The sequence below is a fragment of the Haliaeetus albicilla genome, chromosome 5, assembly GCF_947461875.1.
Source record: "Haliaeetus albicilla chromosome 5, bHalAlb1.1, whole genome shotgun sequence".
Lineage (NCBI taxonomy): Eukaryota > Metazoa > Chordata > Aves > Accipitriformes > Accipitridae > Haliaeetus > Haliaeetus albicilla.
Window position 1 is genome coordinate 43,973,520 of NC_091487.1, and position 14,650 is coordinate 43,988,169.

Consider the following 14,650-nt stretch of genomic DNA (forward strand, 5'->3'; position numbering starts at 1 on the left):
CTATCGCTGAACAGCTGTTGTGCTGTGCTGATGAACAAAGCAAGACATAAATGTTCTCTTAACTCTGTTTGCCAGTTTGCAAAAAGATGAAAGTTTTCCCTCAGGTAATGAACAAGTCAGAGTGGGTCATGGTTCAGCTCTCCCACAAAGCAGAAGTACAGAAAGATAATTCCAGTGCCCAAATATGACTACATATACATAGAAAGCTCATGAATAAATAGCCAACAAAAGCCTGTTTGGCAAAAGTATGATAAGCCTCATCTTCAGTCTGCAAGTACGATATGAAACTTGGCCCCTACCCTTCCTGAAACTGCTGGTGGCTGCTCTCCTAGAGGTTAGCCACTTTCAGGAATGTTAGGAAATGATCCTGAAGCCTCGGCTGAAAAACTCCCTCAGCAAAGCCAACTGTAGTACCACAAACAAGATGCATGTTACTCAAAAAAGTACAAAAGACATACTAGGTACTCTGAATGTTATCTAGACTTAGGAATGTATACGTTTGTCATCATATTTGAAACCAGAGTGAAGTTTCACGATTTCATTATATTTATGTTCTCCTGCCATGTTTGCATATCTCGGTAATAAATTCTTTTACATGTTTATTATTCAGTGGGCCTGGAGCATGCTACCTCTTTGCTATCATAACCCAGCAACTAACTACTAGGCTAGAGCCAAAGCGACACAAAATCACTTATGAAAACACACAGAAACAGGATACACATACACTCACCCTCATAGAGGTTTCTCCACCGTGGGGCTGTTGCAGTCTGAAGACTTGAGCAACCATGTGTTCTGTGGAGGGGTGCAACAGGATACGTCGGGAAGCCAGTCCCACCATTACGTATCTGCCCATTGGAGACAGGCTCACAGAAATGGCATTAGGGCCTATGAAGAAAAAAGGGGTTATTTCTCTCACAGATTGACATCCCTCCTCACGCTTCATCCTCACAGCTTCTTCATTCCCTTCCAGCATTCCCATAATGTATGGCATACTAAGCTCATTTTTATAAGGGGTAGAGAAGAATAAGCAGACCTGCACAAGCACAAATTTTGCGAGACATTTCCTTGCTGCAAGTGTCCTCCCACTAAGACAATGAAGTTCTTTAAGGAATAAAAAACTATCCCTTAGCAGCTCCCCCGTACCAGCACCTTACATGTCCAGACCATACGACAAGTTTCTCCCCAGCAGTACTCTGTTTGTAGCTGGTTAGAAGGCCAATAAATTATTTCCTGTTACTACAATCACTGATGTTCAGACTATTGCGTTTCTCACTGAAGGCTGAGTTCTGAGGTAAATTCTCACACCCCCACCCACCCCAACTTCTTGCTGCATGCTTACCAAATCGCTTTGTGTAAAGCATCTCGCCCAAGTTGTGGGGTGCCAGAGAATACACAGCCAGTATTCCTTCATCAGGGAAGCCTCTTTGACTACTGGGAATGAAGGCTGCCAGCAGCTGCCCATCGGCAGAGATATCGCAGCTAGCATCATTGTAAATCTTGCAGTTTTGAACAAGCACGTTCACAGAGGCTGCAAAGAAGAAAGGAACAATGATTAAAGTATTCAGGTTCAAGAGAGAATAAAGTCAGATTTAAACCTAATGTTGGAGACTGGACAGTACACTCAAAAGGCACTGAAGACATTTAGCTTCCTCCAAAAGTTTATGAAATGTTAATACCCTGATTAATGTAAAACTTCCTCCAAAACAGAGATAAGACAGTGCAATGAGCCCAGGAAATGAAATCTACTCACCTCCTGGAGCCTTCAGCCAAGAAATAGTGGCAATTGCACTTTATCAAACCCCTTCTTTGTTGAGCATAACACCATCCTTTGCGAAGGACAGCACAGCTCAAACAAGTCTCAAATCGTGACTCTCTGACAAACTCCAGCAGTGGTATCATTAGAAAACAGTACACCTTAATTCATTTCCCCTTCGCTTGTGAAGCCCCTACTTCCAGCTCCCCTTATCTCCAATAAACAGGAGATGAGAGAAAAACTCTTCCCTGAAGATATAGACATTCATTTCTGACAGGTGATTTTTACACCAATCTTGGATAAAGCAAGTAAGAAAGGGCAGAGATTTCTCCAGCCGGTCCTCCATTTAATTACTCCAGTATTTGAGACACTCATGCATTCAGTGAAGTAACTGTTCAGCAGACAGGATAGTGAAGAGTGATTCACAAAACACAAGTTTTACTTTAATCTCTGCTGGCGAGTTGCTGGCTGACCTCATACAAATGTTTTCCCCTCCATGCCTTGCATATGCAGGCTACAAGCTCTTTGGGCTACTGAATCTTACTATGCACTTGTGCCATTCCCAGTACAATGAGGTTCCAAGGCCTTTTAGCATCGTCATCACCAACAGTTCAATGGTGGCTTGATAAGACAAGGCTGGAGTTATGTTCATTCCCTCAGCCTAACCTAGATGTACTTCAGTTCTGCAATTCTTCCAGGAGGTTTGGAGCTGAAACTGCATCCACTATTTTGGGGATGGGGAAATTTCAGATTCTAGAATTTTCAAACTCAAGGGGATAGAAATATAGAAAAATAGAAATAAAGCCCACCTTTGCAATATAGAAACTTTGCATGCTAGAAGACTGAATACCCCATCTCACATGCTTGAAGCTACAGCATCATGTGGAGCACTATGTCAACTACTACAGTCCAGAAATTCTCTTCTAAATCATCAGACCATGTCCAGCCTAGAAGCGCCTTTGATTTGTTCAGCTAAAATTGCAGATAAGTTTATGAAGGTACTTCTTGAGCTAGATTTCTTATTAGTTTAACAAAAGAACAGTGCCAAGAATGCTTTATGCATTCTTGGAAGTCTGAACTTCCAAATCAAATTAAGGCTGTAACCCAATGCTTTAACAAACTGACACTGCTGCCAGAAGAAACAACCTCTGCTCTTTGTTTCCAACACTACTGTGGAAAGCAAGCTACATTGGCGTACTGATATAGCTGAGAAATTACTGACTGTTGTCTAGGTCACTTTTTAGCCACAACAGTTTCCCAACTAGGTACACCACACGACCACATAGACCCTTGCAGCAGCAGAAAAAAAAAGTCATGACAAGGAAGCAGACAGGACTGCTCCTTCTTCCAGCATTGCTGATTTAAAGCACTTGCTGAACCTCATCTTAGTTCTTCTGGTCTCAAAGACATTTTTCCTGGGCACTGCTTTCCTACATGGTTCAGTATCAATTTCTACTGTTCCATTTAAGAAATTCTGATGAAAAAGAAAAATGAGGATAAAAAGTGGACTATGTAATTACATTCCGTACCAAACCACCTACACCTGTACTCTAAATTTATTCAACCATTTTTTTCAGTCTCAAAGCTGCTAAAAACAGTAATTTTCAGCCTAGTATAAACAGAAAGCTGCTGAACAGAAAAAGGTAAATAATGGTAGTCACTGTCAGTCCTATAATAACAGAATCTAAAATACACATGGCCCTCCAAAGAACAGACGGTCCGAAAGATGACGAAATTCCTGAGTGCTTAGTCTGAAGCTAGTTGAACAGAAAGACAACAGATTAAAGACTATACTACCTAATTTTATAAAAGGTAGAATTAAAATTTGCCCCCCCCTTTTTTTTTTTTAGATCTAGGCTTCATTCAAGTACTCATTATGTCATCACAAGAAAAATGGGCATCAACACAAGAACTGTAATATATGCTGTGAACTAGTTAAAGGATACATTACAACAGGTTGCACTATTGTAATCCCCATCAAATTGGGAGGATTCCTGCAGAGTTCTTCAGTGACTCATTTCAAAACCAGTCTTACTTATTAGGTTTATCAATGGGCTAGGCACAGAGTGGAGCTGGTTGATGAATTCTGTTGACAAAGTTGGGTAATTTCATTAACAGAGCATGATCAGACCACACAGTGAACTGAAGTATACAGAGACGTAACAGAAGTGAAACAAAAGAATTCTAGAGTGTGTTAACATTTATAAATTTCTGCTTTCCTAGGAGCTTCTCAGTTGGAAACAAGAGAGAATCAACTTTGGTGATCATAGCAAAGACTGAGCCATCCACCCAGCATAACAGTGAAAGAGATGGCAATCCTAAACTGCACTAGGGAACACACTTACAATAGAAATATCAGTGCTGATACACAACCTTGTGCTGAGACCACATGCAGGATACTGGGCACAGTTTTGGTCAGCCATGTTCAAGAAAGATTAAACCCTAAACGGTACCAAGTCCAGCAAAGAGCTAGGAAGACGACTGGGGGAAACGAAGTATGTATTTTATGTTTGGGGAAAAAAAAAAAAATTGCAAGGAAATGGGATTGTATTTACAAAAAATACCAGAAAGTGCATGCCAGAAAAACATCGGTTCTCTTCACAAATAATGCTGACAGGTGAGTAAGTGGGTAAAAGCAGCCATTAAGTTTGGAAACTAGAAGATTTCTACCAGAATAGCCAGAAGTGAAAGCGGCAAAGAATTTAACCAATTTTAAGACAGAATAAGAGGAACTATAGGATGTGCTTGCCTAAGACAGCAGGGAGCTAGACGCAGTGGCTAAGGGGGTCCTTTCTCACCAATTCCTTTGTTGTGTACTCTAATCAGCAGTGATGTAAAAAAATTGAGGGAAAGAAAAAAAAAAAAGGAATGGGAACGTATTGGAGAGGTGAATATTGGGCTCTCCCAGCCAAAGCTGAGATAACTACTTAAAAGAGAGCCAAGCAAGAAGGCCATCAACAGAGCAAAACTACACATTACACAGGGAGAGCATTTGCCAGACGTACAACTATGAAAATTATTAGAAGAGAAAATACAGTCCAGTCTCTTTCTTTGGGGCCTAAGAACTGTTCTCTCTCATTCCTATTGTGCTAGATATCTAAGTGTTCGTCCTGCATCTCTGGGCTCAGGATGCAGTTTCCATGAGGTAGTCACGGTTTCTCTACAATGTTAACTACTGCCATTTGATGCTCAATATCGGAAGTAGCAAGATTGCATACTTGTTTATCACATAGCACATGTTCGGTCCTTTTTTATCTACACAGTTTTTCCTCCCCCCACCCCCCTCCTTCAGCACAGCACAGAGGTTTTTGGTGAGCAGTCCACAATGATGGCCAACATGACTGTGTGTCTTGTTCTTTTTAAAGTTTGTTGCATATGGTGAATGCCTCTTAGCAAAACAGATTGTGAGCTCCTCTGCCAGAAGAGAACTATCTTTCCCTCTTGATGTGTGCTTGGAACATAAAACATCACAGATGCAAGTTGCACTGAACAAGAAAGCGTGCCCTTTATTTCAGTCCTTCAGTGTATGATTCACACTGGCATTATGTTTTTTTACTCTTCCCTCACTTACAAAGGATGAGGGACTCAGGTAGCACTTACACCTAGAACCAAGGGAGCCTACTGTGCCAGCAGAAAAAGTCTAAATGTGAGAGGTGGAGATCTCAGCAAGGTTTCATTTTAAGGAACAGCATGTAAGAGATTCCCAAGACATGGGGAGGATGAAGATACCCATGCATTTGACAAAGCCACAGGCTGTTTGATCTCTTTGAGCCTGAGGCCCGATCTATGAAAATGAAGCCAATACAGAAGATTTTAGGGAAAAAAATTGCTATTATTGGAAAACCATTTACAAGGCTGCCCTTTCATCTTGTGTTTTCTTTTGTTGTTAATGCAGCCACTGAGCTAACAGAACAGATCAAAAGAAACATCAGAGAACAAATTAATCAAGCTGTTGTGCCAACTTGGAGTGCTTACACCTACAGCATAATTACGCTTGAAGCTGGGGAAGGCCTGGAATGCTGGCAGTAACAGCACTGTTTGCCAAAGGAAAACAGTGCTGAGCACACCATCCGCTCCTAGCCACCCTTAAGGATGACACTTTCTTAACAGCTGCTCCTATTTATACATTGTTTGGCATGGTTTTTTTTTTTCCTTTCCTTCTTTTAAGTTCTTCTGCATCCCACTGTGAATCACAGTATTGATCAAATCACCTTCCTCAAGTCCCAGCCAGGGTCAGAACAGGACAAATTTCTGATGCATGACTAACTGTGGAAGAACTAGACCGGTTCAGCCGCAATGGCTAGAAAATGAAATAACGAGCAGCGAGTAGCATGAGAGAAACTACATTCAAGAGATATAAACAAGTGATAAAACCTTCAAATATTTTACCTGTGGAAAGGCTATATTCTACACTGTTTGCTGATTCAATACTTACCCGTTAGCTGCAGGAAATTTTAAGGATATGCAACACTTACTAGAAGAATATTAAATAAACGCCAGAGATAGCATTGTCTCTGCTGCCAAATAAATTCCCCATCCCAATGCTGATATGACTGACAATTACAGTTTAAGACCAGGTCATGTTTATTTCAGAGTTATTAAAAGCAAAACTGGCAATAGGAAAGAAGAAATCTGAAGCCATCTTTTCCATTTTGCAATTAATAAAGAAAGACAGGGCAGAGACTAAAATCCCACAAGTCCCTGCAAAGCCATTTCCCCAGGACTGCCGGAGTCCTCTTTCGTGCGCTTGCTGGATTGAGCATTAGCAAGGTTGCTGCCGCGGAGCCGAGTCCTGAGTCCAGGGCTCCAAAGGGTGCTGGAGCCCAGGCGCCAAGATCACAGGATGGCACTCATCATGCTGCTGTCGCTTGCTCAGATGCGTCCGATTCAGTGGACAACACCCTACTTCCAAACTATCTTTTCTTTGTTTAATTGTAACAGGAAGAAGAGCGGCTCAGAGACGAAGGTTGGCCACAGAGTCATTTCTCTGATGGAGAGTGGAGCTGGCAGGCAGTCCCAAACTTCGGCTGCATCATTTCATCTGCCTGAACTCCCAAACCACTTGCGGCTCAAGTCAGTCTCAGAAAGTGCAATAGCCCCCTCTGTGTAAGAGGGCTCTCTCACATCACCACCTCTGATTTACAGAAAACGATGGGGAAAAAAAGGAGCTATTGAGGTCACATGCTTTACTGGGAAAACAGTTTATTTCCAAGATCATGAAGAGTCAGAAAAAAACACCTCCAACCCACCACTCCACTGTTATGCATTTAGCTTCGCAATATCTCTACAAATTTGTGCACCTTGGCAAACTTGCAGCTTGCCTTTGTTCTGTGCCTAGGCAAGCTTGGCAAATACCTGTTTTAGGATGAGCACAGCTGCTACACCTTCATGCATCCCTACTAGACCTTGGCAGAGGGAGACGTGGCTAACAATCTAGAAATGTTGGAGTTGGGCTCAACATGTAAAAAGGAAGAAGAAGAGTAAAACTGAACATTTCCAAATGATAATAAATCAAGATGGACAAGCCAAGTTTTATGAAGCACAAAGTGGGGAGTCAGAAGGGCTGGGGATGCGCTTGTAGCAGAAACCCTGCCTGCAAGAAGGGTACAACAATAACAGAAACTGTAGCCCAATTTCCAGCTAACTGGAAGCTATTTCAGAATGGAATTGTCCTGGTAGGGAAGAGGGAGAAGATTGAAATATTGATGTCTTGAGAAGCAGATGGTTCTTATTTTCTATGGGATTCCATAAATTATAAACAAACATCTTTTTTTTTTTTTTTTTTTTTTTTTTTAAAATCAGCAGCCTTCTCAGCAGCCAGACGAGGGGTGGGGGGGGAAGCTATTAGCAACTGTAGCACTCTTCAAATACTTTACAAGCTTGCAAAGAAGTCCCAAAGAATTTAAGTCAGCAGCAAGATGCTTCCCCCTCTGCATTCATTTTTATTCTCTTTCAGAGTCTGGCTGGGCAATAGAAAGTATTGCCACCGCATGGCAAAACTTCACCTTGAACACTGATCCTCAGCCTACAACTGTACTACAAAGTTTGGCATTTAACAAGACACATCAAAGCACTGGCACACAAGTTCAGCACAGTATTCTACTTTCAAGATGACACTGCGTGCTCCTTCCCAAGAGAAAGAATGTTTCTCAAGGACAAAATATAAAGCATCTTTCCCCTTTACAATGTTGAGAGCTACCATCAAGAAGCAGGGCTTTTATTTTCCACCAGGCTATACACATCACACCACAACATTCTATACAATGTGAAGGAAGGAGATGAAACAGAAACACCAGATACTTTCTCTGTAGGAATGACACAGTAAGAAAGCTTTTTGTAATGCGATGGGCTACTGATGGCTTTCCCCTAGCTCCTCTGACTTCCCAGGGACTGGGAGGTAAATGGCCCCATACAGGTTGCCCAGAGAAGCTGTGGATGCCCCATCATTGGAAGTGTTCAAAGTGGAACTGGATGGAGCTTTGAGCAACCTGATCTATTGAAAGATGTCCCTGCCCATGGCAGCGGGGGTGGACTAGATGACCTTTAAAGCTCCCTTCCAACCCAAACCATTCTGTGATTCTATGATTTCAATTCCTCACATCTCTGCTGCTATGGTATCACTACATGTGCTCCTTTTGTGGGTTCTTTAAGCAACAGAACAGTACTCCACAGAGACCTCTATTGCCAGATATGTAACTTCCAGAATTGCAGAACAGACAGGGCTGGGACTGGGAGAAACTTTTTCTGAATTCATTTCAATGGCTACCTGTGAAAGCAGAAGTGTTTCTGAAAACAGAATCCCTGTTCTCCCTAAAAAAGTCAGTCCCTTAAAGCAGAACCCAATCTCGTTTTGCTGAGAAGTCAAACAATGAATTTCACATATGCACAGATACAGCCTAAACTAAAAATCACTGTACAAAGAAACATTAATGAATATCTACCTCCTATCTTTGTCCCAGGCTGCCACAAACATAGCTTACTGCACAGCTTCAGAAATATCAGGATACCACTCTGGGTTAAAAATAGCCCTTCTAGTCAAGTTAGTTTTAGCCCTCAAAAAGTCGTTCCCTTAATCAGCTGACCACAAGCATCAAATCTGCTTGTGCCTGCATAAGGAAGTCTCTTCCAGTGCGAGAGCTAGCTTATACCATAGAACACATGTAAAACTATCGTCTAATTTCCACAAAGGGAAGGAGGAAATAAATAAATAGATAGATAAATAAATAAAATTAGCAATATTGCTCATATTCTTGACCCAGAAGCAGCTTTCACCTGAGATATAGGATGAATTTGCTTTTGCAAATGGCTAGAACCTACATCTACTTCTCCTGGCTTGCAACACAGTGGTGAGCAACAGACCAGGGCCCTAACGACCAGAAAGTATTGCAGCACTTTAACTCACACTAATGTCAATAACTTGGAGAATTCAGACCCAATTCATTAGCAAGTTCTAATGTAAAATATAAAGACAACATCCCTCTAGAAACTTGTTGGTAAAAGAATGAGGAGACTGGATACAGAATTCTTCTAGGAAGACTGGGTATTCCCATGAGAATGCTCACAAAAGAGCCCCATTTATGCATGGGTTTACTGATAGCAAGAATACACAAACTAGACAGAGCAGAACAGCTCTGCATGCTTTTAGTCAACTTTCTCAAAAGGCTAAGCATTTTACAGTTTCCAATACCACAAGACAATCAAGTAATCCAAGGCCTGCAACATACAGCTACCTTTGGAAGATCCTAGAGCTTATGGTATCTCTGGTTGGTATAGACTTAAAAGAAAGTTCTGGTACCCTTTCCAGCTTACCATTGCTGATTTCAGGCAGATCAAATTTAGTGAAGTCCCACCACTGAAGCCGGTAGGTGGTGTTGGCAATGTTGCTGGCCACGGCTGACTGTCCATCCCCAATCACAGCACCTACAGAAAAGGGGTAAATAATTAGCAACTTAACCTCCAGAAGATTATCCAGAAAAGAGCTGGGGAGACAAAATCCTAGAAAACCTTTCAAAATCCAATACACAAAACTCTAGATTCTTAAAGACACCTTATTTACAGAAATGACACCACCTCCTAAATAAGCCACAGAGCACAGGAAATTAACAGGCAAGCACCTCCCTGTAACACATTTCTGAAAGAAAAGAAAGTTGATGAGAGAGAAGACTTGCCCAGACTCACAAGGCAGGAATCCTAATCAATTCATTTGGTGCAAATGCATTCTACTTATTGGTACTAGTGAAGCTGTATTTTCACAGACCCAAAATTTTCTAGTACAGCTATGAAGGCAGACCAGAATACATGCTAAGGAAAAGCGCTGTCCTAGCAAATCACGCACATTTGTTGACATAATTCCTGATACTCCTGTAAATTCCACTCAGAAGATACAGGCTGCCTACAGTATTTGCCACATAGTAAAGACTGTAACAAAATATTAGCATGGAGGACCTACAAGCTGGCCCTTCAAGCAGGCAGGGGGCTGCCCTGACTCCATGCCCCTTGCTAACCACCCAAGGACTTGGGCAACAGTCCGAAGCAGAAGGCTAAGCAGAATACTTCAGAAACTAGCACAAACAACATAATTTTCCAGGCAGAAAGGAACTGCCATGGGTAACTCAAGTTGGCATACATTGGAGAAAGCTCAGAGGCATTAAATGCAATCCCTAGGGAAACAAGTGGAGAGAAGAAACAGTTCTCCCATAATAGTACTAGAGTAAAAAATCTCATTATTTTGCAGTCTCTAAGGCCTTCATATACATGCAGCCCTTGCACTTACACACACATGCTGGCACCCAGCGAAACTCAAGGTAATAGAATTTGATAAGGGAGAGCAAAACAAGATCATCCCCAAGCACAAATGAGGAAAAGCACAGCCTCCAGAGTCTACGCAGTATGGATTTCAGCATCTCCACACTGTCTCTGGTGGGAAGCACACACAAAAGTCAGTGGCTTCACCCTCCCACAAGGGCTGGCTCAGGACTGCTGCCACAGCAGCAACAGTGGAAGAGACATCACTTAGACAACTCTGTATCCAGTACACAGCAGGCCAGCTGCCCATGCAGAGAGCTAAAAGCTTGCTAACTGCTAGTAAATTAAAGTGTTGTGGAGGAAGATGAAGAGACTAGGGTGGCTGGATTTTTACTTTTCTTATCAAATCCCAGCAGAACACACAGGCTTGTAAAAAAAATGACCCAAAACCACATATACACACTAACAGGGTTTACGTTTTCTCTGCAAAGTAAAGAACAAAGTGGGCAGGGCAAAGTAAGGAAGTAAATTCTAGACCAGTGCTGATAAAGACACCAAGAAGGCTACTGCTAGTCCTCTTTTCATTGATAAGCTGTCTTGAGTCCTGATTTTTGGTTCTGGAGAAAGCTCAGAAATATGCCAAGAGCAAGACTTCTGAGCAGACAGCTTTACGCCGTGTACTCAGCTGTGCCAGGCCTCCAGCAATCGACAACCCTCCACCGTGCGTCTGCTCAGTTTCTATCTGCCTCTGTCAGATGCACATATACACTTGGGAGAGCAGAATTAAGAACATTTCCATTGTTTTTACATATGCCCAAGGCCTTGTTCTTCATATCCCCCAAAACAAAGGACTCCTCTGAACAAAAGATACGCACTGGAGAAAGCAGATTCAATGCACTAATGAAATTACATTTTGCAGCCAGAAGTGGAAGAAGGACAATTAAATTTTATGTTGTTTCATCTTTAAAAGTCTCCTCATTGCAAGCCTGGGTTTGGTTACACAAGGGCAGCTCTTCTACTGTCTTGCCTCCAGCCACCAGGTGGAGAAGAAAAAAACTAGTTTCTGTACAAATTTCAAGCAGTGGGACTTGCTGCAGGGGAACAGTAACATCACTGACTAGGTAGCAACTGCCTTATAGGACTAAGTCAGACAAGGAAAACACTCTGCAAAGACAGGCAACAGAGGTACTACTCAGGGCACAGAATTCCAGAATACTGATCTTATTACAAATGAACGTTACGAAGTTTTGCAATGAGAACAACCTTTGTAGGTATAGCAAGTAATATATAAACTGGAGAATAACATACCCTAGGAGAGTAATCATGCGCTCCGCCTGCATCACAGAAGCCTAGCAACATCACTAACTGCTCCACAAACAGCAAGTTCATCTGGCTTATACAACTGTTGCACTTAATGCTACAAGTACCATAAAAAGGCTGTTGGCAAATGGGTTTGAGTTTTCTTCTGTAAAGATTCTGGTCTTCTCATCCCTTTCCCCGGAACCTTTGGGTTAGTTATGGTGTTCATTTAAACCTTGCATCCCCTTCACCTCCAAAGGCAGTCTCATCCTACATGGAAAAGCTAATGATGAAAAAAAGCAGTACTTCCCCATCTACAGGACAGTCCTGCACAAATTTCAGAGCCAGCAAAAGCTATCAACTACTGCCAACGTTTCAGGTAACAGACACCTTTATCAAAAAGATTAGGACAGAGGGAACAAGGTTCACAGAGTAAAAGATGCATGTTCAGAAGGATTTGGTCCATTTCTCAAAGGCTCCAAATCAGTGTGCCTAACACTAATGGCAAATCCATGATCTACATGTTTTTATTAAGTAATTACCTCTACTTATACTAATTATGTAATTGAGAAGTGTAATTATTAAATTATATCTAGCTACATATACAAATGTTATTCCACTTTGTTATCACAAGCCCTGCCAGAAGCCTCCCACATGCACGCATGTATGTCCTACAGTAAAGATGATTAAAAGCATGCAAACATTTCAGACATTCAATTTAGGGAGGAAAATACCCCCCAGTACACAACTGTGCTATCCTAACCTTGGTTGTTTGCTTTTTCCATTGGTTGATAGAGAAGATTTGAGACCATGCGTGGAAAACTTAAAAGTTAAAATCCTCACTACAGAGCTTTTGTTCACTGTGCAATATGAGAACTCATTCTCAAGCTGGCTTTGCCCAGTCAGGGTTTCAGCCTGGGTGTGAGCAGAAGAAGATGCAGTTACCTCTTAAATTCTAGTATAACCTGGAGGCAAACAACACACTTCAGCATCTTAAATGTGGGCAGCAGCAGATCAGCTCTTACAAGCGGCAGTTCTCACCAAGCACTTGACAGTCTGTCCTGATTCCTGGGTCTTCCACTGTTTGATGGGATCACAAGTGACTGCAGTGGGTACCCGAGGGTCTGGGGCTTGTCATCCCCACGAACAGAATGACCTTTTACTGCAGAGATGATGTAGATTTCAAAATGCTGAAATCCAAAGCGAAGGCCAATTGAAATGCAGTGAACGTAGGTTTGATTGGCAGCTTTCCTGCGTCTGTCTATCACTGCGTAATAAACACTGGGTGATGGCAGAAATGAAGATAAATGCTTTCAGCAGCCCCCCCTACTCCCCCCACCACCCCAATCTCCATCCACCCCCACTCAACACATGACAAGAGAGTTTAAAGAGTGGGGGGAAAAAAGTCTTAACAAAGACTTGAAAAAAAAAAATCCTCAAATCTTTTCTTATAGGCCACCTACACGTGACATATTTATCCGTCAGTCTCAATCCCCTCAGAGGGTCCAACTCATCTTGGCATGTGGAGAAACGAACCTTTGCCAGTTAGTTATTGCTCATTTATGGATCAAGCCATGCAAGCCAGTGTCTGAGTTTAGACTGAAAGGGAAAAAAGCAGTGCAAAACCACTTTCCATGGCACTCCAGCACTCCCTCAGTGAAAAGCAGGATACTTCCAGACTACTACTATCAGAGTCTCAGAGGAAGTGCCAATACTCTAGAGCTACACAGGCTCTGGGGTACAAGTTTCAAGAAAATGGAACATTCGCATATTATGGGAATTTCCTTCCCATGTATTTAACAGAAACCAGAGCTCAATTTTCTTTCTAGACTAGATCCTTCACTCTTTAAGTTTTTACTATGAGGGCACCTGCCAGACGCTAAGAGAAAGATTTCTTCAGATGCTTACAGATAAGCTTGAGGAAGCTGGAGAAGTCCCCAAGCTAATTTGTGACTCAATTTGAGACAGTAATTAGGCCCTGGTATAAAATTCCCCCTAGATTAGTACTTGCATGAATGCCTTGGAAAAGTAGTTACCTCTTTATGAGCCCGTTTGTAACTGTAGCTAATGATACTGAGGTTATCCTACACTTGCAGAAAGGATCTATCACAGCTGATGAGTTTTACATTCACTAGTTCTAGATTTACTATAACCCAGAGCCTCCAGGAAGCCCAAAACACAGGACAAATCTATTTGATAAACCAAGGATAAAGCTCTTTGCTGCAAGAATACACCAGATTCTCTCAACCAGTTCTGAAGCAATTTGAATTCAGCTGAAATGTGATTACTGATCTCTGAAGCCTAGTGGAGGTGTAACAGGTTCTTGCACATCTCCGACCCTAAAGTATTTTACGGGGCATTCTGGTGTTGGGGAGTACCTTTGATCACAGTAAATATATTAAATCCTGAATATGAATTTGACAAGTCCCAGCAAATCTCTGTTCCAGGCTATTGCGAAGACGCTGCCTTTGAAGTGGCCAAGCTAACTAACTAAAAGTGGCCTAATGCTGTAGGAAACAGTATGCCTAGCAACCTGGTATTTTCAAGGATTTATTTTGTTTGTTTTTCAATGTACCAGCAAGCTGTAAATAAATAGGAAGTGGGCAAAACGATTTTCATGAATGGATGCACAAAACGTTAGTAAGGGTAGTTCGGCATATGCTAAGCATTGAAGGGATCTCAGCTTTGATGTTAACTGAGAAAGCCTCAAAGTGGTGCATGCCCTCTGAAGGCTGAAACTTTCAGAAAGCTATTATTTTTCCTTTACCCCAGCTGTACAAAATAAGAAGAAATGCAATTTCCCATTCATGCTCATTCCTATTTCAAAATTTCCTTTTAAAAGGGGGAACGCTT

At 41.9% G+C, this 14,650-nt stretch overlaps 1 protein-coding gene across 3 annotated transcripts in view; it reads right to left on the minus strand.

The window, feature by feature from the left end:
• AMBRA1 (autophagy and beclin 1 regulator 1) overlaps positions 1-14,650 on the minus strand; it is a 135,866-nt gene that overhangs the window by 43,960 nt on the left and 77,256 nt on the right. For all 3 annotated transcript variants that reach the window (XM_069784509.1, XM_069784508.1, XM_069784507.1), the window contains 3 exons: positions 9,563-9,673; positions 1,340-1,528; positions 731-885 (listed from right to left, as the gene is read on the minus strand). In XM_069784509.1, the coding sequence (XP_069640610.1) occupies positions 731-885; positions 1,340-1,528; positions 9,563-9,673 (455 nt within the window). The remainder of the gene's footprint in view (positions 1-730; positions 886-1,339; positions 1,529-9,562; positions 9,674-14,650) is intronic.